Genomic DNA, 24,121 nt, shown 5'->3' on the forward strand with positions numbered 1-24,121 from the left:
AAATCACAGGGGAAAATAAAAAATCCAAACCCTTAGTATAACCTACACAAGATCCCTAAGGACCAGGCTTCTTCCCAACTGCCCTGCGCCTCCAGCTACACTGAATTACCCAACTGCGCCCAAGTCTCCTGGTTGGGCCTTTTCCTTTTCTGCCTGGTAGACATTTCTCCTGCACAATACCCAGTTAGCCCTGGCGAGTTGCTCTTCCCATCTGGGTTATGCACCCTCAGTGGCCCTATCATGGCACTGGAACATCATTCTCTTGCCTGCCTTCCTCATCAGAGTGCAGGTTGCTTGGCAGCAGGACAGAGGTGTTGTTGACATGAGCGTAGTGTCTCGTATTCTTGTGAGGGTGCGAGACAGTGCTTAGAAACCCGTCGCTCAGGGCCTGCAGCACAGTGGGCACCCTGCAATCGCCTGTTTTCTTCCTTCCTTTCGTAAGCTCCTGGGGTCAGGAGTTCCCCGATTTAATGAGCCGTACAATCATTTACTGAGGGGTTCTAAGTGCTCTGCATGGATGGATTTAATCTTTATGATAACTCCATTAAATAGGCTTTTTGCTTCCATTTTACAGACAAGAAAACAGGTGCAGAAAGAAACTTGCTGGATATCAAATTCTATTAAATAACAGAGTGAGGCTGTAGTTTTAAGGCCTTCCATTTTTTTTTTTTTTTTAATTTTGGTGCCAGGATTGAAACCAGTGGTGCTCTATTGCTGAGCTACATCCCCAGTCCTTTTTAAGTTTTGAAACAGGATCTCATTAAGTTGCCCAGGCTGGCCTTGAACTTTTGATCCTCCTGCCTCAGCCTCTCAAGATGCTGGAATTACAGGTGTGTGCCACCATGCCCGGCTTGGCAGTTATATTTCTAAGATATTTTCATACATATTTTTATCTGAATGATCCTCATCTCAATTTTATGATAAGAACATAACTACATTATCTCTGCTTAACAAATGAGAAAACAGGTTCACAGAAGTTGGATCAGCAAAGATGGGCATGAATTTGTTATAACATATGTCTTCTAGCCAGGGCTTTCTCTACTTGTACTCTGGTGATTTGGCAGACGACAATAAGAAGTGGGAATTTTTTCTTGATCATAGTGTAGGAATATTGCTTTCTGGTGGTGGGGAGGGGGGCAGCATTTTTTTTTCTTTTAAGCTGGGTTTAAAATGGGAAGAGAAAGAATCTTAAAATTTTAGGTCTGGTACACCTCCAGGAAAGAAATAAAATGTGAAGGAGAAAGAGTGGCATCTATTTGGTCAGGAAAGCATGTAAAAGTCCTCAAAATTTGGGTCCCTTATGGACAAAATCATTCTCTTTTTTTCCTTTGGGAGGGGTTTGGAATCATACCCAAACCCAAGAGAACTGCAAAAGCAATTTCTCTTGTTGCGCTGAGTTCTCAGCACCACCCGCCGCCCCCCAATAACACCCTCCAGTCACCCTTAGTTTCATCTGAGTTGGAAACTGGTTCTTTCAGGTGACTGAACGGCACCAACCAATAATTGTTGGTGCTGTATTTCTGCACATTGAAGGATGTGTACACTTAGATTCTGCTAGGTTTTCCTCAAATTTTTGAGTTCTACCTGTCCTTTCTTTTCTGACTTAAAGGGACCTTGCTCTCTACCCGATTCCTCTTTATTAGTTATTTGGTTCACCTGTTTTATTTGGCAGAGGATATCTGAGGAAAAAAACTTTCAAAAGAAAAACAAATCTTACCCTAAAATCTGATATGTAAAGAATGAAATTCACCAATTTTTAACCAAAGTAAGCAATAATGACAGGTTTATTTAAAATTTCCAGTAGAGAAAACCCACTAGTTTTGGAATAAAAGTACTCAATGTACGAGAGCATAAGTGAATATAAAAGATAACAGAAGAAAATAAAACCAAACGTAGTACAAAAAAATTAAAAAAGTTTGAAATGGATTTAAACAGGGATGTTCTTTAAATCCTCCAAATATTTAACAGTTACTAGGTTTGGCAAATAATTCATTTGAAAATTAAAGCCTGTTTCTGTACTGTAAACTCCATAAAAACTGCTTAATAAATTCAAGCACTCCATACAATTGGTATTGAAATACATAGGCAGTCGATTTCAGAATAGCAGGAATTATTCATTTGCTCTCACAGTTATATGAATTAACCAGCTGCATAACTGCTTTTTTGGGAAAGGATGGAGAGAAGAAAGAAAAAAAAAAAAAGAAGATAAAAATCTCTAAAAAATTGAAACACAGCAAAATTCAGACATCAGTTCGTTTCTTTAAGGCGACAAACTGAATTTTTACAGTATATTCTACATTTGCAATTGTCATTTCCCCCCTCCCCCCACCCCCTCAAATACTCCTAAATTCACTAGTCTAATCAATTCTTAACTTTCAAATATTCTGTACATACATATTTAGCAAAGAGCATATGCCTAACATTATTCTGACAGCAGTATGGTCAGCATACAATTTTAGAAAGATTACTATGTATATCATAAAGATTAATCTTTACTTAAAAACAAACAAAAACCATTACTAAACAAATAGTTTTAAAAATTATGAAAACCCATGAAAAGAAGATTCAACATGGGCTCTAAACCTGATAAAAACACACTTCAGAAAGACTAACCATTAATGCTAAACTTCTGCCAAACGATGACCCTAAAGTGCCAAACACAAAAGAATCTCTTAGGACCATTTTTTCTAATAGATAATTTGTCCCTGGCTTGGCCATCTCTTCTTTAACTATACACAGAGTCCTGCTAAAAGTCTGCATTTTAGTTGATTTTACAAGAGAATGTTACAATGTAAACTAGACAGGTTCTTGATATCAATAGTATGTTACCAAGGGTTTTCAAATTTCTGAATCCAACAGTTGGTCACAGAGGTCAAGTATTATCAAGGCTCCTTTGTCAGCTCTCCATTGGGTCTGACTCATCCATCCTTCAAGTACATGCAAGGCTCAATAGTTTTCAAGAGGCAGAAGCCTGAGGCCATTTAAGACACTGATGAAATAGGATTATGAGGTGAACCCATCTGGGTGAGAACTTTATCCAGCCACTGGAGGGGACCGTGCAGATGTATCTCAATCCAGCAGGGGGTGCTAGTAACATCCTGGCGGTGGTATTCTGCTCCCCAGCCCTGGAAAAAACAAAGCAGGGTCATTTAACTTGTTTAATGCAGTGTTCAACTTATTAAGTAAAAGGAGTTCACCTAATCAGGGACTCTGACTGAAGCGACAGACAGTTCCCAGAAGAGTGCGCACATACACGCGATCTGGCAGGCAAACTGCGGGAAATGGTGCTGGCCACTGGAGTCCATCCATGGACTCCAGGTTAAAGAATTACTGGTCTTGGGGCTGGGGCTGGGGCTGGAGCTGGGGCTCAGTGGTAGAGCACTTGCCTAACAGTGAGGCACTGGTTTTGATTCCCAGCACCACATATAAATAAATAAAATAAGGGTCCACTGACAACTAAAAAATATTAAAAAACAAAACAAAACAACAAGAATTATTGGCCCACATACTTTTTAACTTTCATATTCATTTCCCATTCCCTTCTGATAGTAAGGTAATAGCTATTATTAAATTCTCACTTTATCATCAATAAAATAAGGAAAAGGCTTCTTTGGACATTGATACCCTTTCTTCCCTGTTCAGCCACCTAAGGTCTGCCTATCAACACGGACCTCTTGATCTTTCGATCTCTAAGCAAAACTGGCAGGAGTGCATGTAAGTATCCCCAAAGTTATGACTGATACCTAGCCACTGCCTGAAGTCAGCATTTAATTATTCATTTGTATAAGAAGGCAGCTTGGCAGACATCTTCAAAATTACTGAATCAGGACCCTAAAGTTCCATAGAAGATAAAGAGCAGAGTAATACTGCCACTTCAGAGCTCAAAAACTTGTTGGCAAGAGTGGATAGCAGAACATGAAGTTCTGGTTGATCCCTGTTCCCTGAGGTGTACCACAGAAGGCTGGCACGCTCTCTCTGTTACCTATCTACTCTAGCAGTTTCAAGAAGTACATCTGAGTGTGAAGACTTTCAGGAGACAGTGGTGACATGTGAACTCTATCTGCACATAGTACGTAGACACATGAACTTGAACCTCCATTAATATATTGCTAAATGGAATGTGTCGGTTTACCTCCATCAGACAGCAGGTTCTGAGAAGGCAGGGACAACATCCAGCACAGTCACTGGCACAAAGCAGAAGCTCTATATACACTTGTTCAGCTGAACAGATCTGGATTTTTCAGCTATGGGGGAGTTTAAGATGCAAATAATTTATGAAATATATGCTTTATATTACCATCCTAAAATGGCAAAAATGGTGCAAGATTGGTTATTAATGTTGGTTATATTAATGTTCCTCAGCATTTCTCCAAGATGCTGAGTGGCAGAGGGTGAAGTGTCCAGTCATTGTGATAATGAAGAACAATGCTGTAAAAATAATCTGCAATGTTTTTGTTGCTAATATATGAGAATCCCTTACAAAAAAAAAAAACTCAGCAAGAGTTTTTACTAAGATTTGTTTATCCTCAACTCTCTAAATCCAGCTTCCCAGCTATATCCATTACACGGTGTCAGCCCCTTCATGCTAGTGCTCATCGTATGTTGTATTAATTACATGTGTGAGACCACAAGCATCCTAAAGCTAGAGATTGTAGGTTGTTTTCATCTTTGTATTCCTTCTCTGGAATACTGCTAAAATTCTGGCTGAAAGAATGAAATCAGATATAAATACCTTCTATTAGTGTAAAAGTTTTTTTCTTGTGTAAAAGTACATTATTGAAACTATAAAAGTGCAGTCATGGATATATACCCAGCAATAATAATGTCTATTTTATTCTGCTATCCTTCCTTTCCCCCCTTCCCCTCCCCTCCCTCCCATCACGTGACTGCATGACCAATGTGATTCTGCAACCTGTACACTCAGAAAAATGAGAAATTATATCCCATCTGATTCAAATGTATGATATGTCAAGGTCATTGTACTGTCATGTGTAACTAATTAAAACAAAAAAATTTAAAAAAAAATTTAAAAGTTTATTCATGGTAAAAAAAAAAAAAGAAACTATAAAAGTGAAATAGTTAAAATGATTGGGTAATTAATAAGAAATGAATCAGAAGAGGCAACTAATTGGAGTGTTAGAGCCATAAATCCTTCCAGAGTGGCCTTCAGTAGTAATGAACTCACAAGGGATCACAGAATGATCACCACAGTCCCAGCCCCACCCACCCCCATTTTACAGATGAGGAACATGAGGCCCTCAAAGGAGTCCATGCGCCTTAGTCACACAGTTAAAATAGCAACTAGAGGCCAGGTGAGGTGGCACACACCTGTGAGCCGAGCAACTTGGAAGCCTGAGGTAGGAGGATCACAAGTTTAGGGTCAGTCTTGACAACTTAGCAAGACCCTGTCCAAAATTAAAACAAAAAAGGCAAAGACAACTAGAAGAAGAAGAACCTGTATCTCTTCAGGCTGTTCTTTCCTCCAAACCAATAAAAAGAAACAAACAAAAAAATGCTTTAGGCAAGTCATGTCCTTATTTTAAAAATCACCTGAGTCAAAATGCTAAGTCAAAAATTAAATAGTGAATTAAAAATGAATGAAAATGGTCTTTGTAGTCTCATATGTACATGGATAATAGGTCAAACTCTGAAAGGGGTAAAACAAAACAAAACAAAACAAAACCCTCTTTTAATATGAAAGAGGTACCGGGCTCCGTTGCAAAGAACCACTGAACTACATTTTGAGAAAAGCAGCAATAAGAAAACATACCAAAAATCTGCTAAGAGAACTCAAAACAGGAAAAAAATGATATTTGGGAAAAAATACATTTGATCTAAAGAATGATGAACAAAATTAGGTTCCAAAATTATCCTCAGTAATAAATACATTACAAAACCGGTTTGATAACTAGCTAGGTGAGCTTCTGAAGAAACGACATAGAGGGTGATGGCCTCACCCAAGTCTGTAATTAGTTGTGTTTCTCAGAGTGATACAGGATGAAAATTTATCTTTGAGAAATCAGAGACAAGCCAGTCAGTTTCTAGAATAAGTCACTGATTCACTAAATATAATCAGATATTCATTTTTTTTTTTTTTTTACATTTCAATGGCATCTTAAAAACTTTCATTTCTCAGAGGCACAAGATGAGGCAGCACAGAGTGACCAGTTAGTACAAGCATGTCTTTAACCTTCTCTTCAAACATACAATACACACCTAATGCACTTAAAGCTAATAAGGTATCTATCTTGGAACAAGGGCCTTAATAAATTTTGAACTATATGAAATGTACAAGATGTACTAGAACCATTAAAACAACAACAAAAAAACCTGACCAGTCAAAAATAATTTCCAGGGCTGAGGATATAGCTCAGCTGGTAGAGTGCTTGCCTTGCATGCACAAGGTCCTGGGTTCAATCCCAACACAAAAAAAAAAAAAAAAGAAAAAGAAAAAAGAAAGAAAGAAAAGAAAAATCCAGTGTGATGAACTTTTATTTTTACAAAAAGATCACGCACTTATCATTGAACCAAAAGTAACAAGTGTTACTATCATAAAAGTAGCTAAAACAGCTAAATTTGTATAAGGAAGAGGCTACTGAAGGCTACTGCAACTGACATTTACACAAGCACTCCTATGTCCTAATATTTTCTTTGAAATTCACATGCTGGTTAAGGTTTAAAAATCCCTAGATAGTAAGTCTGCTATGACTGAAATGTATCAAGTGGATGTAGACTGATACACTTCAACAAGGCACAGCAAAATGTATTAAGCCCAGCCTAGAGCAATTGGAGCTCACTCACCTTCACAAAGCTCATGCGTATAGTACACATTTTTGTGAGCTCGTAGACGGTCTCGAAACCATGGTTCACAGACTGTGCCAACAACTGAGCAAATTCTTGGTTGTTAAAAATTTTCAAGCTACACCCACTAGGGATCTTGCAAACAGTCGTGGGGTGAAATCCATGATGGTAGTTGCAGTTCCGACTTTGCACGAAGATGCTACTGTCACTGAGGCATTCGGCATACACCTCCCCTCCAACATAGTAAAGATGCACTCCTGTGGGAAGATAACCATTTAGTTACTGCCATCGTTTTACAGCTGAAAGGCACCTGTGCAACCTCAACATAAAAATGCACATTTATATGATTTCAACTTTGGCAACATAGGCAGATATTCTCTAAGTCCTGCACAACTGACAGACTCTTAGTTAAAAAAATATCCATATGTGAATACAATATCCTTACATCAATAAGCACATCCAGGAGGTTTCTAGGGAATAACAGAACAAGTCTTGAAAATAATAACAAAGTATAAAAATTCATGTTTATTTTTTTGGTACTGGGGATTGAACTCAAGGTGCTTTATCACTGAGACACATCCTCAGCCCTTTTTGAGACAGATCTCACTAAATGGCATTGGGCCTTGTTAAGCTGCTGGAGCCAGCCTTGAACTTGTGATCTTTGTGTCCCAGCCTCCCAAGTCACTGGGATAACAGGCATGTGCCATTGTGCACAGTTCATTTTTGATAAGTAATTAATGCCTTATTTAGCCATGGCTAAACATGTATTCTTACTCTAAAAATATTGTATGATAAAACTTGGGCTTTGTTGTGGTATCTTCTATGCATTCATAATATGTCTCTTGGATTTATTCTTCAGCAGAGAAGGGGGACCAAGAAAAGTAGAACTAGAAAACTAGAGGTAGAAGAAGCTTTGCTGAGAACTGAGATTCAAGGTCTAGTAAAACAAATTTTTAAACTAAAAAAATGTCATACTTTATGAAACAATAGCTCACTAACCTACCACCTGCTGCAAACTTCTTCCTGTGAGACCGACCCAGAGTTCTAGAAGTGTAGGAAATCGACACTAGTCAGTCTTTAAAAGAAGGAAAAAGGGGAAAGGGCCCCTCTGACAAAGTCCCATGCCATTAAGGGAGATTATACAGGCCACCTAGCAGTCACAGCCCGTATGGCTTTAAATGATCCATCTTACAGGTAGCTGCATGGCTTAATCACTGCTAATGTGGCTGTCCCATCTGAAATATGAAGTGTTGTGTTTACATGTGCACCCAAGGCAGAAGACTTCTCTAACAATTAAATAGCTGCTGAGGCAGAAACCCATCTTTCACCTGATACAGTAAAAACTTCTTCACAGAAAGACTTTCATCCCTGATGGAAAAATGATAAATTTAACCATATAAAATTTAGAAAGTAAACAAAAAATATAAAGAAGCAAAAAATGTCACTCCCTTAGCAACACAGAGGAAATAATTGTTAATAGTCTGAAACACCATATTCAGTTTAGGGCATCATTAAGCTTTCTTTGTAAACATTTAAAATGCGTCCATGACTATATGGATCTAACCATTTATTTTACAGTTCTCCCATTAGCAGACCATTGTGTTGATGCTGATTTTCTGCTGTTATAACAATGCCATGATAAATGTCTCTGGACAATTTTTAATAATATCCTTAGGAGAGATTCCTGGAAGTTAAAGCACTAGATCGAAGGCTTTGACTCACTTTGCCAAATGACTTTCCAGAATGCTCGGATCAATTGACACCCTCACCAGTAGTGTGTAAGTGCCTTCCTCATTTGACCCAGGCAGAACTGAATATGAGCTTAAACAAAAGCAAAATTTTTCTAATGTATAGCTGAAAAATAACATAGCTGTCTTAATCTGTGTGTAAGGCTGGATACACTCTCCAAGTCCATTCGCCATCTGGGTTTCTATCCTGAACTCACTGTTCGTGTTCCTCCCTTATCCTACTGTGGTTCTGGCTTTCTGATTATTTTTTTATGAGCTGTGCATATAGAGATAGGATGTAAATAATTTGTTTATTATTTCCCTGTTCTTTGTCTTTTAATTTGGTTCATGATATATTTTAACCTAAAGAAGTCTGAAATCCTTTTAAGTCTCTTTTTGTTACTTTTTTATGCTCAGAATTTTTTTTTACATCTCTGATCAAATATATTTCACTCTAGCTTTTTAATTGTTTGCCTTTGAAAAAAATGTTCAAAAATCCATTCACTTATATGATATGAGGCCAGGATCCTCCCCACTTCACAACAGCTGACTGTGTTATTGAGGACTATTAAAAGACTCTCCTGATTTGCTATGCTTCTTAACAACCTTAAATTTTTATGCAGTCTGAGTTTATTCTCCTGTTTTGTTTTTGATTTACTTGTTGTTTTGTAACATTTTATTAACCCTAATGTCAACAGTTTTTTCTTTTCCATTAAATCTTTTAGATACTCTCTTTTGTTTATTCATCCAGGTAATACTCAGAATATATTACTCAAATCTCAGAAAACATCACATTGTAGTTTAACTTTTTGCTTTAAACTACAATTAAGTTAGAAAGAGCAAATATCCTAAAATGCTTTCACAATATTAAGCCTTCCCTTTAAGGAACAAAGACTGCCTATTAATTCAAATTTTCTTTCTCTCTCAGTCCAGTTTTAGTAGCTTTATATAATCTTGCTACAGTTCAGATTATTTCCAAGAAATTTATGTTTTCTGTTGCTATAGGACTGGGACTTTCCCCTCCCTTATATTTTTTAACGGGCTATTGCCAGATGAAGGGAGACTAACAACCACAACAACAACAACAACAACAAGGTTCTCCAGGGGCTTCCAGGTGAACAGTGCTCACCCACAGTGTGGGCACAGGTGAGGGAGAAGGCTAGTGTGCTTCTGGCAGGGCTGTGAATTAATATTAAGCTTTCTGATAAAATACATCAAGAGCTTTTGGCCTACCAGTTTCATTTCAAGAATGTATCTCACGAGTGTTATCTAAATCACTCATATCATCTGCAAATCATGATAATCTTGGCTTAAGCTTCCATCATCTGAAATTGTAAGCACACTACTCAGAGCATCTGGAACAATTTTAAGAAATGGCATTCCCAGAATCCTTATTTTCTTCCTAATATTCTGAAAGGCAATTGTACACTGGCTTTTTACTACTTTGGGGAAATAGTCACCTTAGAATTTAATGAAAAGTAAGTCCTTCCATTCCAAATGCAGAATGTGTTTATACATAAATTACAGGGGTTTACAGACCATACAAAGTTATCTGTGTATGTTATGAACCTAATTTCTAGCATTTCATCCTTAAATGTATTTAGTTTTTATTTTTTCCCCTTTTAATCATATTAAGGAAATATCTATCAATTCCTATTTAAGGATTGCTGGGTTTCACCGCCTCTAGAATGTTAAAACTTTGTCTCAAATGCTTTTCAAATACCCATTAAATAATCTATCTGGTCCACTATTTTAAATTTCACAGGTCGTTCTTTTTAAACATTTAACTCTGAAAATAATTTCAAATTTATAGAGAAGTCTGAAAAAGATAACAAAGAGCAACCGTATACCCATCACCCAGACTAACCTACATTGACAATCTGCTACATCTGCTTTATTGTTAGTACTCTCCCTCCCCACTGTACACACACACACACACACACACACACACACACACAGACACACACACACACCCCTTATGTATTCTGACACAGAGTTGCTTCAGATACAGCCAGATGGAGAGAAGACAGATATCTTCATATGTACATAATGTCTTTCTCAACTATTGCATCACAGTCCTTTACTCTTAAGTACTTAAGTATGTATTTCCCAGGCAAGATGGTTCCACACAATCCTCAGCAAAGTCAGTGAATTTAACATTGATATGAAACTTTAATCTACCATTCTTATTCCAGAATTGTTCTCTCAATAATATCATTTATAATAATTTTCCCCCTGTCCAGTACAGGATCATATCTACTGTCAGATATTATATATAGCTTGTCATGTCTTTTAGAGGTTGATGGGCCTTTATTTTGTTAATTTATTTATATAAATAAATAAGTGGTGAGAATTGAACCCAGTGCCTCACACATGCTAGGCAAGCACTCTACCACTGAACCACGACCCCAGCTCCTTAACGTCTTTTAATCTGGAACACTTCTAGCTTTTCTTGTTTTTTTTTTTTTTTGACAAATATTTTGGGAGAATAAAGTCACTCTTTACTCTCTTAAATACAGAATGCTCATCATTTTGGATTTGCCTGATGTTTCCACAGGATGGGGCTCAGGTTTGCATTAACAGCTGGAATCCTGCACGGGCGATCCTATATCCTTATCAGGGTATCACATCTGGAGGTATATGGATTCGCTGTCTTTACTGCTGATGACAATGTTGATCCCCCAGTCAAGATGGGGGATCAATTATGTAATTATAAAAACAAATTATACAGTTTTTCTACTTTGTAATTACTGCCTTCTAGTGTCCTTTGTGACTAATAGGTAGTTTGTGGGGAAACACCTGAAGACCATGCAAATATCCTGATTCTTATAAAAAAATTCTCTTCGTATTTGGTATTCATCAAGGAGCTTGATCCTTACTAGGATGCTTGCAAACTGTTGTTTCTCCAACTCTAGCTCTTGTTCTATACCAATCAGTCTTCCTAATTCACTAGTACATCTATTTATTGTTGACAAGGACATATGTTAGTGTTGTTCTTGAGCGGTTTAAAATTAATTAGTGTACCTAATTATATTTGCCCCCAGGTATCTATAGGATCTAAATTCACAGATTGAAAAATATTCTTTAAAAAACTGCATCTGTACTGAACATGTTCAGACTTTCCTTTCTTGTCATGATTTCCTGAGCAACACAGCATAACAGCTACTTAAACAGCATTATATTGCATTTGGTTTAAAGTATATAGGAGGATTGCACAGGTTATAAACACTAGTACACCAACCTATACAAGAAAACTGAGCACCCAAGGGTTTTAGTACCCTCGAGGATCCTGAACAAGATACACCAAGGGACAACTATTTTTTGTGCTCACACTGGGAATTGTGGAAGCCCCTTTGAGTTGGCTCCTGTGACATGCCCCATAAGCATTCTTTACTTTCTGCCATAATGAGATGCTGGCTATTCTTCCAAGGAGCCCCAGTTCCTCTTGGTGGGAAATGGCGACAGAGGTTGCAGTCGGGGCTAGAGATGCACTTGTTGCTACTGGATGTCTCTGTTTCTTGGCCCTCCCGGCACACACATCAGAAACCACATGCATGTACAGTCACACATACATAGATTTCCATACACACGAGAATAAACACAAGCATGCACGTCTAAGTATATATTATTAAAGTTATGATTACACACTGATGCCTCCATCTACCTCATAATTAATCTCTTGCCCTCCTTCATGTTTGTGTGTCCCTTACTCCACAGTGAAAACCAAGCTCCCCAAATAGCCACACACTCATTCTCTTAATCTTATCATATATCTAAAAGTTACAGAACTATTTTACTCGTATCACCACTAAATAATTGAGTCTATTAAAAAGATATTTTATTCTACAGCAAAAAAAGATAGAGCAGTGCCCTAAAATAGCAAATCATGATTCTGGCTAATTCACATTAATAAAATGGCAGTCAGGAGACCACATAGTGTTTAAATGGAAGAACTTCTAGATAATACAAAATTTAAAAATACTTCAAACTGCAGCAACTGAACATGACCCTGTGTTTGCTACAGGAATGAATGACCAAGTCTCCTCTGGGAGAACAGCGATAGGAAAGATAAACATCTGAAGGGTTCAAGTGAAGACTCACCTTTTCCAATATGCCGCCTGGTGTTTTCAATAGTGGAATTCCGGTTAACATTGGAGAGCAGCCCAAGGCAGAAACGGTTCTTATTGTTGGAAGGATCAGTGAAACCATCCACCAACACACTTGTGGAGGAGGCATGGAACGCTTCACCTACTCGATTGTTGAGCTCATAGTAGACAATAGAGCACCAGTGTTTTGGTTCCTCATAAGCAACTGCCTGAACATCTGTAAAAAAGAAAAGGTTCCATCAACTGAAGTTTGTGCCTTGGGCTCTCAAAAACTGAAACTGCATCCCAAAAACTAGCTCAGGATCATGGAAGAGCAACTGCGGTTATAGGTTTTCTCTGATGTCTAAAGCAGGTACTTCTTACGAAGTGTGACATTCTCCTTTAAAAGGAAAACAATTTCCTACAATTACTATCAGAGAGCAAGCCCAGAGACAGCATCTGCTGAATACTAACAAAATGCTACTTGCTCTTTAATATGCAGAAATGGAAATCACCCTACCACAGACCCTGGCTCCCCATCTAAAGAAGTAAAACAAGAGGCCAGTGAAAAAAACAAGTGGGAAAGAACAGCAGAGGCCCGGAGTTATGCCAAGAGTGCCGCATACAAAGGGCTCACTTTTGGCAAAGCCTTTTCTACCTATGCTTTTTAAAGGAATGAAAATCAGTTTTTAATTATTGATAAGAAGTGACTTTATTTCGTATTAAGTTGCCAATAATGATCACAGCTCCAGTTTTGCTCCAGTTCTCCAACTCAGGAAGAAATCCTGCCAGCTGGCCATTCTTACACAATGAATCATATCTCTCTCATCCAGATTTCATGCTAACTTCCTTATATTTGCTTTAAGTCATGCAGAGCAGGTGTGTTTTGTCTCTCCATTCCCAGAATGGGCCAACAATGGAAATTACCCAACTTTACTGACAGGATGCAGCTTGTTAAGTCAAATCTCCTAAGACTAACAAGTCTCCCAACAGAACACACTTCTAAACACTTGCAACTAAAAGGTTTTAAAGATAAGTTCCTTCTGTAGTAAAACCTCTTGTACAACTGCTTTAGAGATTCCAGGAATACAAAACCATAGTATTTCCAGCATACCAATAAATAATGATCTGAGGTTTATGAAGTCTTGGGTGTGCAATCATAAAAAAATTGAAAGAAAATCCACATCAGAGGCATGGGCTATAACTGTTAAGGGAGAAGAACCTCTGTGTTCTTACTATCAGCCTTTACACATATTAAAACGCACTTTATTTTTGACTTTGGTAAAGAAAACAAAGAAAATGATCACTAAAAAATCCCACACATTAGTTGCTTTATATACTTACATATTTCAGCTGAAAATATATACTATTTTCCTTGTTTTCTAAGCAACTCTGCCATGTCAATTTGCTTAAGCTCATGGAGCAAAATTTTAGTGATTTACAAGTGCCCAATCTTAAAGACGGCTCCAATGTCATTCATATAGGTCTTTTATCAGCTTCCAGGATTGTTGAAAATACTATTCAAGTAGACCAGACACTGATGCAATTCTTTTTCTATAAAAAATGGCATGATAGGGCTGGGGCTGTAGCTCAGTGAAACAGCACTTGCCTCACATGCATGAGGCACTGGGTTCAATCCTTAGCACCACATAAAAATAAATAAATAAAATACAGATATTGTGTCCATCTACAACTAAAAAAATATTTTTAAAAAATGCCAGAATATTTCGTGAGCCATACAATCTTTATTAGAACTATCCCATTCTGCCCTTGTGGAGCAAAGGCAGTCAGAGATAACAGGTAATGACTGGCACGGCTATGCTCCAATAAAGCTTAGTTTACAAAAACAGGAGCAGACTCAATAGGATGTGGGCTCTAGTCTGCTGACCCCTGCTCTTGGGAAGTCACCAACAAGGACAATAAGAACAAGACCCAACATCCCCTTCCTTATGAAAATATTAAATGATTGTAGACTTATTCCAATGGGGAAAAAAGTTAAAGTTATATAACAGGAACATTCTTAAATCTGTGTCTATTTCCTGAAATCAACATGTTAGACTTAACCACAATGGGCACAGGGTCCACAGGGTCTTATCAGTGTGTACTACTCTGTCCATTCTCTCCTTCTATCCTGTTCTCTAAATTCCAAAAATGTGTGCGAGAGGGATTATTTTTCAAATCAGAGTGTTTATTTGTTGACTTATAGTTATATGTTTGATAGGATGTCCTAGAGATGATCAGGTACCATAAAACACAGAATCAATAAAAAAAGAAAGTGATTTTAAAAATTTAACTGCTTAGAAGTTGTACATCCCAATTTATTACATTGCACATCTAAGAAAGGTTCTTTGAGTTCGACTTTTTAAAAATAAATCTTACTTTTTAGAGCAGTTTTAGGTTCACAGAAAAGTTGAGTACAAGGCCAATAGATTTTCAATATGTCCCCAACCCTAGGCATAGCTTCCCATATTATCCATAACCCCTATTGAGGGGTATATTTGTAATAACCTATAAATCTATGACACATAATTATCACTCAACGTCCAGAGTTAACATTTATATGGGGATGTATGTGGTATTGGAGATGGAACCCAGGGCCTTGTATAATCTAGACAAGTGCTCTATCTTAGCTACACCCTTATCTCTTGGTGTTGTTCATTCTGATGGTTTGGACAAATGCATAGCAACACATAGCTATCATCATAGTATCATACAGATATCATCAAACTTTAAGTACTTAAAAATACCTGCAACTCTGAGGAAGTCTGAGATATCTATTTTAATTTAAAAAGTGTCAATAAGACATATCTAGCAATCAAGTTGCATTTTTAACTTCAATTTGCATAAATGTTACACAGATTGAACAATCTGTGCATGTGAGTGTGTGGGTGTGCCAGTGAAACCCTTCCTGAGAGGCCACTGGGGAAGGGTTCTTTCTTTCCACTAGTGTGGCTGTGGCTTCTAACAGATGCTCAGGGTCCTATCATACTTAATTTACCTGTGCTCTGCTCTCTTAAGCCTACTCACCACTGTCAACCTGCAGGAAGGATGGCACTATCCCCTCAGTCACTGCCATGAATAATTCACAGCTGAAATTAAAGACCCACCCTTCACTAAGGAAGGAAAAAAACATTCAGTTCTGCTTAGAGTTCTTCAGGGTGAGAAGAGGAAAAAGGTGTGCCTCAATGTCTTTCGGGTAATAAAGTTAGAAATAAATTCAGCAAGAAAGAAGCAAATGTTATTAGTTTTGGTTTCAGCGAGACATAAATAAGGTCTAGAAAACAGATGGAGTTTATGCCTATAGATTCTAACCACAAAAGAAACCTTTCAGAAGGCCAATTATGAGAACTTTCCACTCTGAACATCACCTGTGGAGCTGGTGCTGTGCCCACTGGGGCTCAACTCCCCTCTGTCCACTTAAAAGCATTCCTTTCATCACCAGCTCTAAACGATGCAGTATTGGAGATAAAAAGACAACTGCACAATCACACTCAGGCCTCAATCAAAAAGTCAGTGTTTGCTCTTTAAATAAGAGACATATGTGTTATCCACAGAATTCTGTCCACCGAGCTTCTCTTCCTGTGCTCTGCCTTTCTCTAGCAGCTATCTTTTTAAAAGATTAATAAACTTTGTGAGAGAAAGCAACATATTGACTTTGGATTGTAAAAGGAGAGTAACCAGCTACTCATTTTACCTCCTCTGTTGATTTCTGAGGGCAGGGAAGGCGCCATCATATTTGTGTCCATTGGTTGAGAGCCATCCTGGGTCATGGGGTCCTCGGGAGGCAAGTAGGCAGGTGGGGGAGTATCAGCTACAAAGTTTCAAAAAAAATTAACATGCTTAAAACACTCTTAAACACATATTCTCAAAAATGCTTAAAACACATATTCTCTTCTCTGCTAAGACAAGACCCCAAGTTGCCATCTAACCTTCACATCAAAAGACTAGATACTACGGACACTGGTCTTGATGTTACCCCCAAAACCTTACACATTTTCAATGACAATTCAATGGGAGGAGCACCCACTATGAGCCAGTTCCAGGAGCTGTCAGCCTGTTCAGGACCACACCATTTTATTTATTTATTAAACATTACATGCAATTTCTTGTTAACACTTAGGAGTTTCACCCAAGTTTTTAGCACTAATTATACAGAAATCTTAATAAAAGTCTATGGAAAAGCTTCCCATCACTAATATTTGTTGTAGCCAAACCTTAATGACTTCGGGAACTAATGGGAACCTTAATGACTTCAGTGTCCTTAAGGCTTATAATATGGCATTACTATTGCCAGCTCTTTCTAAACTTCTGCAGAAACACATCCAGGTAAGCAGACTCACTAGCTGGCTTGGACCAGGCCATTTAAAAAAAACAATCAGAACCGCACTTAACTATAGATGGAAAACATCTGAAAGCTAATTATTTAAAAAGAGGTTTCAGAATCTTTTGTATTAAACCTATGGGCTTTTTAGGGATTTACCAGCCAAGTTTCATTAGAGTCTATGGATTTAAACTGATAATTTCCCATGACTTTGAGCAATATGTTAGGATTACCTTCTCCCTTCTATTTAAATCAGCACTAGTTTTAAAATTCCTAATAATAAAATAGTTGGAAATAAATCAGTTTATCACAGTTTTAATTCTAAAATCTTCTGTTTCAGAATCTACGTATGTACTCTTCTGAAGGGCTCACCAGCTGGCAAACCAGGGCAGACAACATGGTTTCTGGAGCAACAAAGACTAACAGAAGTCTGATGTTTTCTTACTGTAAAACAGAGGGTATTATGGCTCCCCACAAACAACCCTTTGTGGTCCTAAGCCAAATTCCTCACTGGCTCTTGGGAGCCCACCACCTAGCACCCATGACAGAGCCTTGGGAACAAACTTTGACCTTAGGGAACCATGCATGCTTGGAGAAGTACTCAGGGCAACTCTCCCACACAAATAACCAGCACTGCTCCTTCAGGGGTTCTTGGGGATTCTACTGATGCTCCAGTTGATCAGCCCAATGCTTCCACCATCCAGCTGCTGAAAAGCTGTGACTCAAAGTCCGGACACAGGATTAAGGGGTTGCAGCTGGATGCCTTTCCCCACCTTTCAACTTCTCTTTTAAAATTAGCTTCTTCCCTGTAGCTTTATGGCTGACTCTGTTTTACCTCAAGCCAGGACTGAAGACAGCCTCCTCTGAGCCTGAATCCTTTGAATTTCTGCTATCAAGTTGGTGACAATTTCACTGGCAACCTGCAGCATCAGCATGGCTAGGAGGGAGCAGTTTGTTATTGCTGGTGGTCTACTACTCCTCCTTTCTTCTTCCTGCATTTCCTCTACTTGGCCTGTGCCTTAATCCCTGACAGCCAAGGACAAGGTGTAAATTCAGGCAATAACCTTCAGTGTTTTCTTTCAGGCTCGCCCTGGGTGCCACTGTTGAAAGTGCTCTGAAATATATCTCCTTACCACTAACCTGTCCATCAAACCCAACAGGTTTTTGAGGGAGCAGAGTGGACAGGGAATCACCAAATGTTATTAGTTTGATCTTTAAACTATCACACCACCTTCGTCCCCAAAGTTTTGGATTGAAAAACCACAAAGCAAAATAAACAGGCTTAAAAGCGGGGAGCAACAAATACATAAAAATGGAAGCAATGTAGGCAATATGAAGTATGAAACACTTTCCTTTTTTTTTTTTTTTTTTTCAGTACTGGAGATTGAATGAGGGGACACTTTACCTCAGGGTCACATCCCCAAACATTTTTATATTGCTAAGTTGTAGAGGCTGGCTTTGAACTTGTGATTCCCTTGTCTCAGCCTTCCAAGTAGCTGGAATTATGGGTGGGTACCCACCACAATGGCTCATTTTTCAGTTTTTGAAGGTTCAGGACTGATGTTCAATTTGACATGTTTGCCCATTTTCCTTTTCCAAAATGTTAATGGATTTCAAGTGTACCTTTGATTCTTCTTGAGGTCAACTGGCAAGAAATTTGGTATTAATTTTTTTTGTGTGTGAGATGCTTGTTTATTAATTTATAATTTGAAAGATACAATGTCCTAATTAATCATTTATTTTGATAACCATTACACCATCAGTTATGTCTAAAAGAGGAAAATAATTGTTTTTTGTCTCTGCTAAGTTAAACAAGCAGATGGTTTCCAGTACTTCTGCTGCAATTCCTTTGTTGCTAAAGTATACGTTTCTTGGGATTACATCACCACTTAAATGAATTTAATTAAATAGGGAGGGAGGGTGTGATCCCTTAGGAAATATCTTTTCTGAAGTTGCACTGGCAACAGGGGTTTTTCCACATCTGAAATGATGTTAATCGAGACTGTTTTTCATGACAGCAATGTGTGTAATGCACTATTTCTCTCTCTCTTTTTTTTTTTTATCAAGAGCAAAGACTGTAATAATTATGCCACTCCCAGAAGGATGCAGCTGTTTCAAAACTTTTTTAAAACAAAGGAAAAACAGTTTATTTGAGCATTTGTGCCTGACAAATAAAGCAAGACATTTGCTTCCTTGGCTGGAACCTCCTTCCTCTGTGAGTGGCACTGCAAAGCACCAGAGATTGGGCCCGGATGCTGCGGTGAAGCCCCCTCCCGCCAGGTCTCCCAGGTCTCCCTGGGACCACTCCATCCTACCTGGCATCTGGAAAGGGCTGCCCGGGTCTGAGCTGGTGGGAGAGTGAGGATAGGTGCTGCTGCTGCTTCCGGGAGAGTTCGGGTAACTGCTGTTGGGAGAATGAGGGAACGGGTGGCTGTTGGGCTGCTGGAAAGAATCTGGAAAAGTGGCGTTGAGTGGCATGTGAGGCTCATTCTGTCCCAGGTTCCGGAACTGAGCTAGGAGGCTGTGCTGAGGGTTATATTCGCTGTGTCTCGGAACCAGCACTGGAGGAAGAACTGGAAACAAGGAGAGGAAAAAAAGAGAAATAAAAATGAGAATTGTGAAGATCGATAAGCACCTCACTGTAAAGCTGTAACATTATCTGTAAGTAACAACAAATGATCTGAACCCGGCCCTGCTGCCAACTCAAAAGCACCATTCAAATGAGAAGCCACTGATGCTCAGGAACAAATACAGCCTCTTTAGACCCCCAGATGACATATGCCTGAGATCTGCAGCACAGACAAAATGCCCCAGGAAAGTTTGCAAAATACATTCTTTTAGGTTAAAAATTGTTAAGTTTCTCATTGTTAATTTTTCCACCCACTAAAAATCAAACACAATTAGGAATATGTCACCATTGACAAGTCCACTTCACAGCCCAGCTGATAAGGTGTTTATTGAATGATATGAATTATTCCCAAAGAATGTTTTAAATTGACACACGACTTGCTTTAAAATGAAAAGGAGATAAATGAAGTCAAGAAGGTAGATACAGTGGGCAAGAGAACATCCCAAGGCTGGTGAAGATGTCGATCACACAGGGAGCGATGCTCTGTCGGGCAGGTTCATGCTATGTCCCATCCCAGCAGCAGCACTCCAGGAACACCTTTTCCTAAGGAGCTCAGTGACTTTTCCCAGCATTCCTTGGCACCACTTGGTAGGCCAAGGAGGACACAGGATGAACTGTACATTCTGCTAACTGAAAACTCAAGGTATGAAGGCCAAAAGGCAGGCACTTGGGAGAAGCAAAACAACTCCTGTCACTCCTAAAAGCCTCCTAAAAGCTCTATATAATACTAGGAACCCGAGGAGTTGAAAATCGGCATGTTCATCAACCTCTAGAAACCTCCAGGCAAAGCCGCTATCGATATAAGGGCAGGGGAATGGTCAGTTACAGAGCCTTGAGTAGGCTCCACCCTAAGTTTCCCACTTGGTCACCGGCTCCTCCTAATGACAAAGGCCTCTGGAAGTCCTCCTGCTCTTGTAGCCTCAATGGAGAGGATAAAACCCCATTTTCAAACTGCACGAGCCAAGAGACAAGATTTCAAATCTATTATTGTTGGTAGTTAAAACTCAATGTATTAAAGAAATAATACTTGGTGGTATTAGGAATTAAGTTGACTTTTGAGGCTTTCCAGGCAATCTGTCCATGATTTGTTTTATTTTCGGGGAAAATAAGCTCTTAATACTTGGATCATCACATATTTATGGGCTGAAAAAAATATTTTTTAAGTAAAAATAGGTTTTATAAGTATTAAAATTTCTCATGCTGTATCTTAAAATCCTATATAATCCTGTAGCAGATTTGTTGATTTCTCTATTATTTGTCCTTTAGGAACTAAGCTTTTGAGCATATTATAATTTTTAAAAAAAATTTCAATAGCTCTGTGATGGAATCTGCCCAAACCAAGCCATTAAAAACCTGATTCTTTTCTCCTTCTACCTTTCAATATCATCTGAAGTACAAACTACTTTGCTTTATCAAACAAATTCCTAATAAATGCTTCCGCTATGCCAATAGAAACCTTACGAAATAAATACAATCTGTCAAACAGTCCAATACCTTTAAATTATCTTCTAGCTACAGTTTGTTATGATTTGCACTCTAACTCACCCTAACTCCTAAACCACTTCCCACAAATGCAGAACCAGGCTGCAATCTGAATCAATTCTCCATCTCCTCTACCTTTCAGAGATCATCCCCTGCCTGCCTATTTTAGCAGCTCTTATTCTGCTCAGGAGTCTTAGACTGAGGACTTCCTGTTCCTACTGCCTGCAGGCAGGGCAGCCAGGGGGGAAGAATTAACCTTTGCCATAGCAAAGGACAACGTGTTTCTGTACCCCCAGCATGTGTTCTCACAGTAACCCTGTTGTGTGGCTACCTGCTCAGGCACGGAGCTGTCCTCAGCCACAGATGAGCTCCATCAGCTTTTGTAGCTGACCTGGGAAGTGAACCATCAAGGACAGCAAGGCAGCATGCTGCAGAAGAACTTGACAAGAAAAATAACTATTTCCCTCACCTCTGTTTTATTTTGGTGTGGTGCTAGGGACTGGACCCAGGGCATTGCACATGATAAACACGTGCTCTGCTGCTGAACTCCACCCGCAGGTCCTCACCTCCAATTATTAAGATGATTTTGTAATTGCTGGTACAGGACCTTTTAATAAACTCTAAGTAATGAATTACTAGAGATCTACAGTGAGATGCACAGATCTTCGCATAAACAAAACATACACTGCTCCATCTGGCTTCTTCACCTGTGAGATCCATCTAACGTTGTGTTCCATTTTATCACAGATATATTGCAATATATTTGATGACATAATTATATCTTATGCCAAAGAAATTTTTTCCAGTTTGGAGTAATTATAATGAAGCTACTATGATTCCTTTATTTAACTTTTTTAAAAATAATTTCAAAGCTACAGAAAAATTACAATAGTATAAACAACTCTTATATATCCTTTACTCAGATTCAACAGTTTTTAACATTACGCCACATGTGCTTCATTATTACATTCTCCTCCCTTATCCTTTCACAGGCACATGCACATATACTCTTTCTGAATTATCTGAAAGCAGGTAGCATATATCCCCTCAATTTCTAAAAAGAATATTAACTGTCACATATAAGGTTAACAAAATAGCTGTTTTCAGCTTCATGCTACTAACATTTGAGTTGTTTCATAGGCTCTCTCTCAATTTGGGTTTCTCCTCTATTTCTTTTTTTTTAAAAAAAATATTTTCTTAGTTGTTAATGGACCTTTATTTTATTTATATGTGGTGCTGAGGATCGAAAACCAGTGCTACACATGTGCTAGGCAAGTGCTCTATCACTGAGCTACAGCCCCAGCCCTCTCCTCTATTTTTTGATAATTAAACTCAGAGATTTCTGACTGAAATACTGCCTAGGTGATACTCCTCCCTTCTGAGGGTAAACATCCAAAAGCCACTGTGTCTGCTTATGATTGATGTGTTGTCTAATTCATCCACTGTCTACAGTTATAATTCTTCCTTTTGTAATTAATAAGAAAATCAGTGAAAAATACCTTAAGACTATGTAAATACCATTTCTCATGAAACTTTACCTCTATGTGAAGCATCCATTTTTGCTTGAATCAATTTTTGCTATAATGATTACAAAATGGTGTTATTTAACTCCATTATTCCTCATCAAAATTCTAACATAAGCACTTTCCCTTCTTCCCCATTTACCTGCCCATCTATGACAATCAATCATCCACATAGAGTCAAGGATTCTTAGTCAATGGACTACCTATTTTGTCGTTCATATGGTCTTGGAATTGGCCATCAGGAGCCCATGCAAGCTGGTTCCTATGTCTTCTTAACATGCCAGAATTTTTTGAGATTTAATTTCTGGAATAAGATGTTCCAGACTTATCTTTCACCCTTCTCTCCAGCTCTAGAATTCCCAGTCCCTTTCAGTTAGGAATGGGATTTAGAAACCAAAATCTGGGCTCTGTGTTCTCTAAGTCTACCAGAGTCACACAGATTCTAGGGGTGTGTGGGCATCTGTGTCTTACAAATCCCAAGTTTTTACGGTTAGCTCCAAGTCCAATCCAACTACATAGGGTTTTGATTTGATTTCCTCCTTTAGTTCATATCAGTGTAGCCATATTTCAGTAACAAGCCTCAACAACACCAATATTAATACATTTATGAAGAACATCCTCAATTCTAAAAGATACTTAAAATTTTTCAGAACAATTTTTCAGAATCATTATATTTATAATAATTTATAAGATAAACTTGAGGCTTATTTTCTTTTTATGGAAAGTTTTTTTTTTATACATACAAAATACTTAAGACTTTGCTCCAATTCATTTACAATGTATTCCCCCACACCCAGTGTTATTTTGTTAACTTGAAATTTTCTTTCTCTTCTTTTGGTGAGTTTATTTATTTGAATATGACGTTTGTTGCTGTTTTAAGAATTTTGTTTTGCAATCTTGATTTAACTTCATTTTTTAAATAAAAGAATGTTAACATGATTCTGAAAGTCAAATACTATAGTCCCTCTCCTGTGTCTTTTACTCAGTCCCCTATTCTAACCTCCTCATTTTTATTTTCAGGTTTATTCTTCCTGTGTTTCTTCTTGGGGGTGGGGGAAAGCAGATAAATGTCTGATTTTTTTTAAATTTCCTCTTTACTACTAACAAAGAAAGGTGGCCTACTGTTGTTATCTTCTGCACTTTTGCTTTTTCTACACCTGTTATGGTTTAGATGTGGTGTCTCCCAAAAGTTCACATGTGAGACAATGCAAGAAGGTTCAGAGAAGAAATAATGTGGTTATAGCCTTAAACTCATCAGTGAATTAATCCCTGATAGGATTACCTGGGTGGTAGCTGGAGGCAGGTGGGGTGTAGCTGGAGGAAGTCTTCACTGGGAGCATGGCTACGGGGTATATATTTGTATCTGTCAAGTGGAGACCTCTGTCTCTGCTTCCTAATCACTATGTAAGCTGGTTCCCTCTGCCATATTCTTCCACCATGATGTTCAATCTCATCTTGAGCCCCAAGGAATGAAGCCAGCTGCCTATGAACTAAGACCTCTGACACTGAGACCTCAAAAAACTTTTCCTCCCCTAAAATTGTTCTGGTCAGAT

At 38.3% G+C, this 24,121-nt stretch overlaps 1 protein-coding gene and 1 non-coding gene across 4 annotated transcripts in view; both read right to left on the reverse strand.

The window, feature by feature from the left end:
- Window positions 1-1,766: 1,766 nt before the first annotated feature.
- The window catches only part of Smad1 (SMAD family member 1), a 76,331-nt gene continuing 53,976 nt past the window's right edge, over window positions 1,767-24,121 (reverse strand). For all 3 annotated transcript variants that reach the window (XM_046459562.2, XM_046459563.2, XM_058584043.1), the window contains exons 3-7: window positions 19,250-19,507; window positions 16,308-16,424; window positions 12,630-12,851; window positions 6,802-7,058; window positions 1,767-3,125 (exon numbers count right to left, since the gene is read on the reverse strand). In XM_046459562.2, the coding sequence (XP_046315518.1) occupies window positions 2,982-3,125; window positions 6,802-7,058; window positions 12,630-12,851; window positions 16,308-16,424; window positions 19,250-19,507 (998 nt within the window). In that variant the 3' untranslated portion in view covers window positions 1,767-2,981. The remainder of the gene's footprint in view (window positions 3,126-6,801; window positions 7,059-12,629; window positions 12,852-16,307; window positions 16,425-19,249; window positions 19,508-24,121) is intronic.
- Window positions 16,834-16,963, reverse strand: LOC124103138 (small nucleolar RNA SNORA33). The gene has a single exon (XR_006855114.1). It is a non-coding gene; the product is annotated as a small nucleolar RNA SNORA33 (small nucleolar RNA).

This window comes from Marmota monax, unplaced genomic scaffold (assembly GCF_021218885.2).
Source record: "Marmota monax isolate L192 unplaced genomic scaffold, Marmota_monax_Labrador192_F-V1.1 WCK01_AAM20220418_F8-fsc00039, whole genome shotgun sequence".
In the NCBI taxonomy this organism is placed as follows: Eukaryota; Metazoa; Chordata; class Mammalia; order Rodentia; family Sciuridae; genus Marmota; species Marmota monax.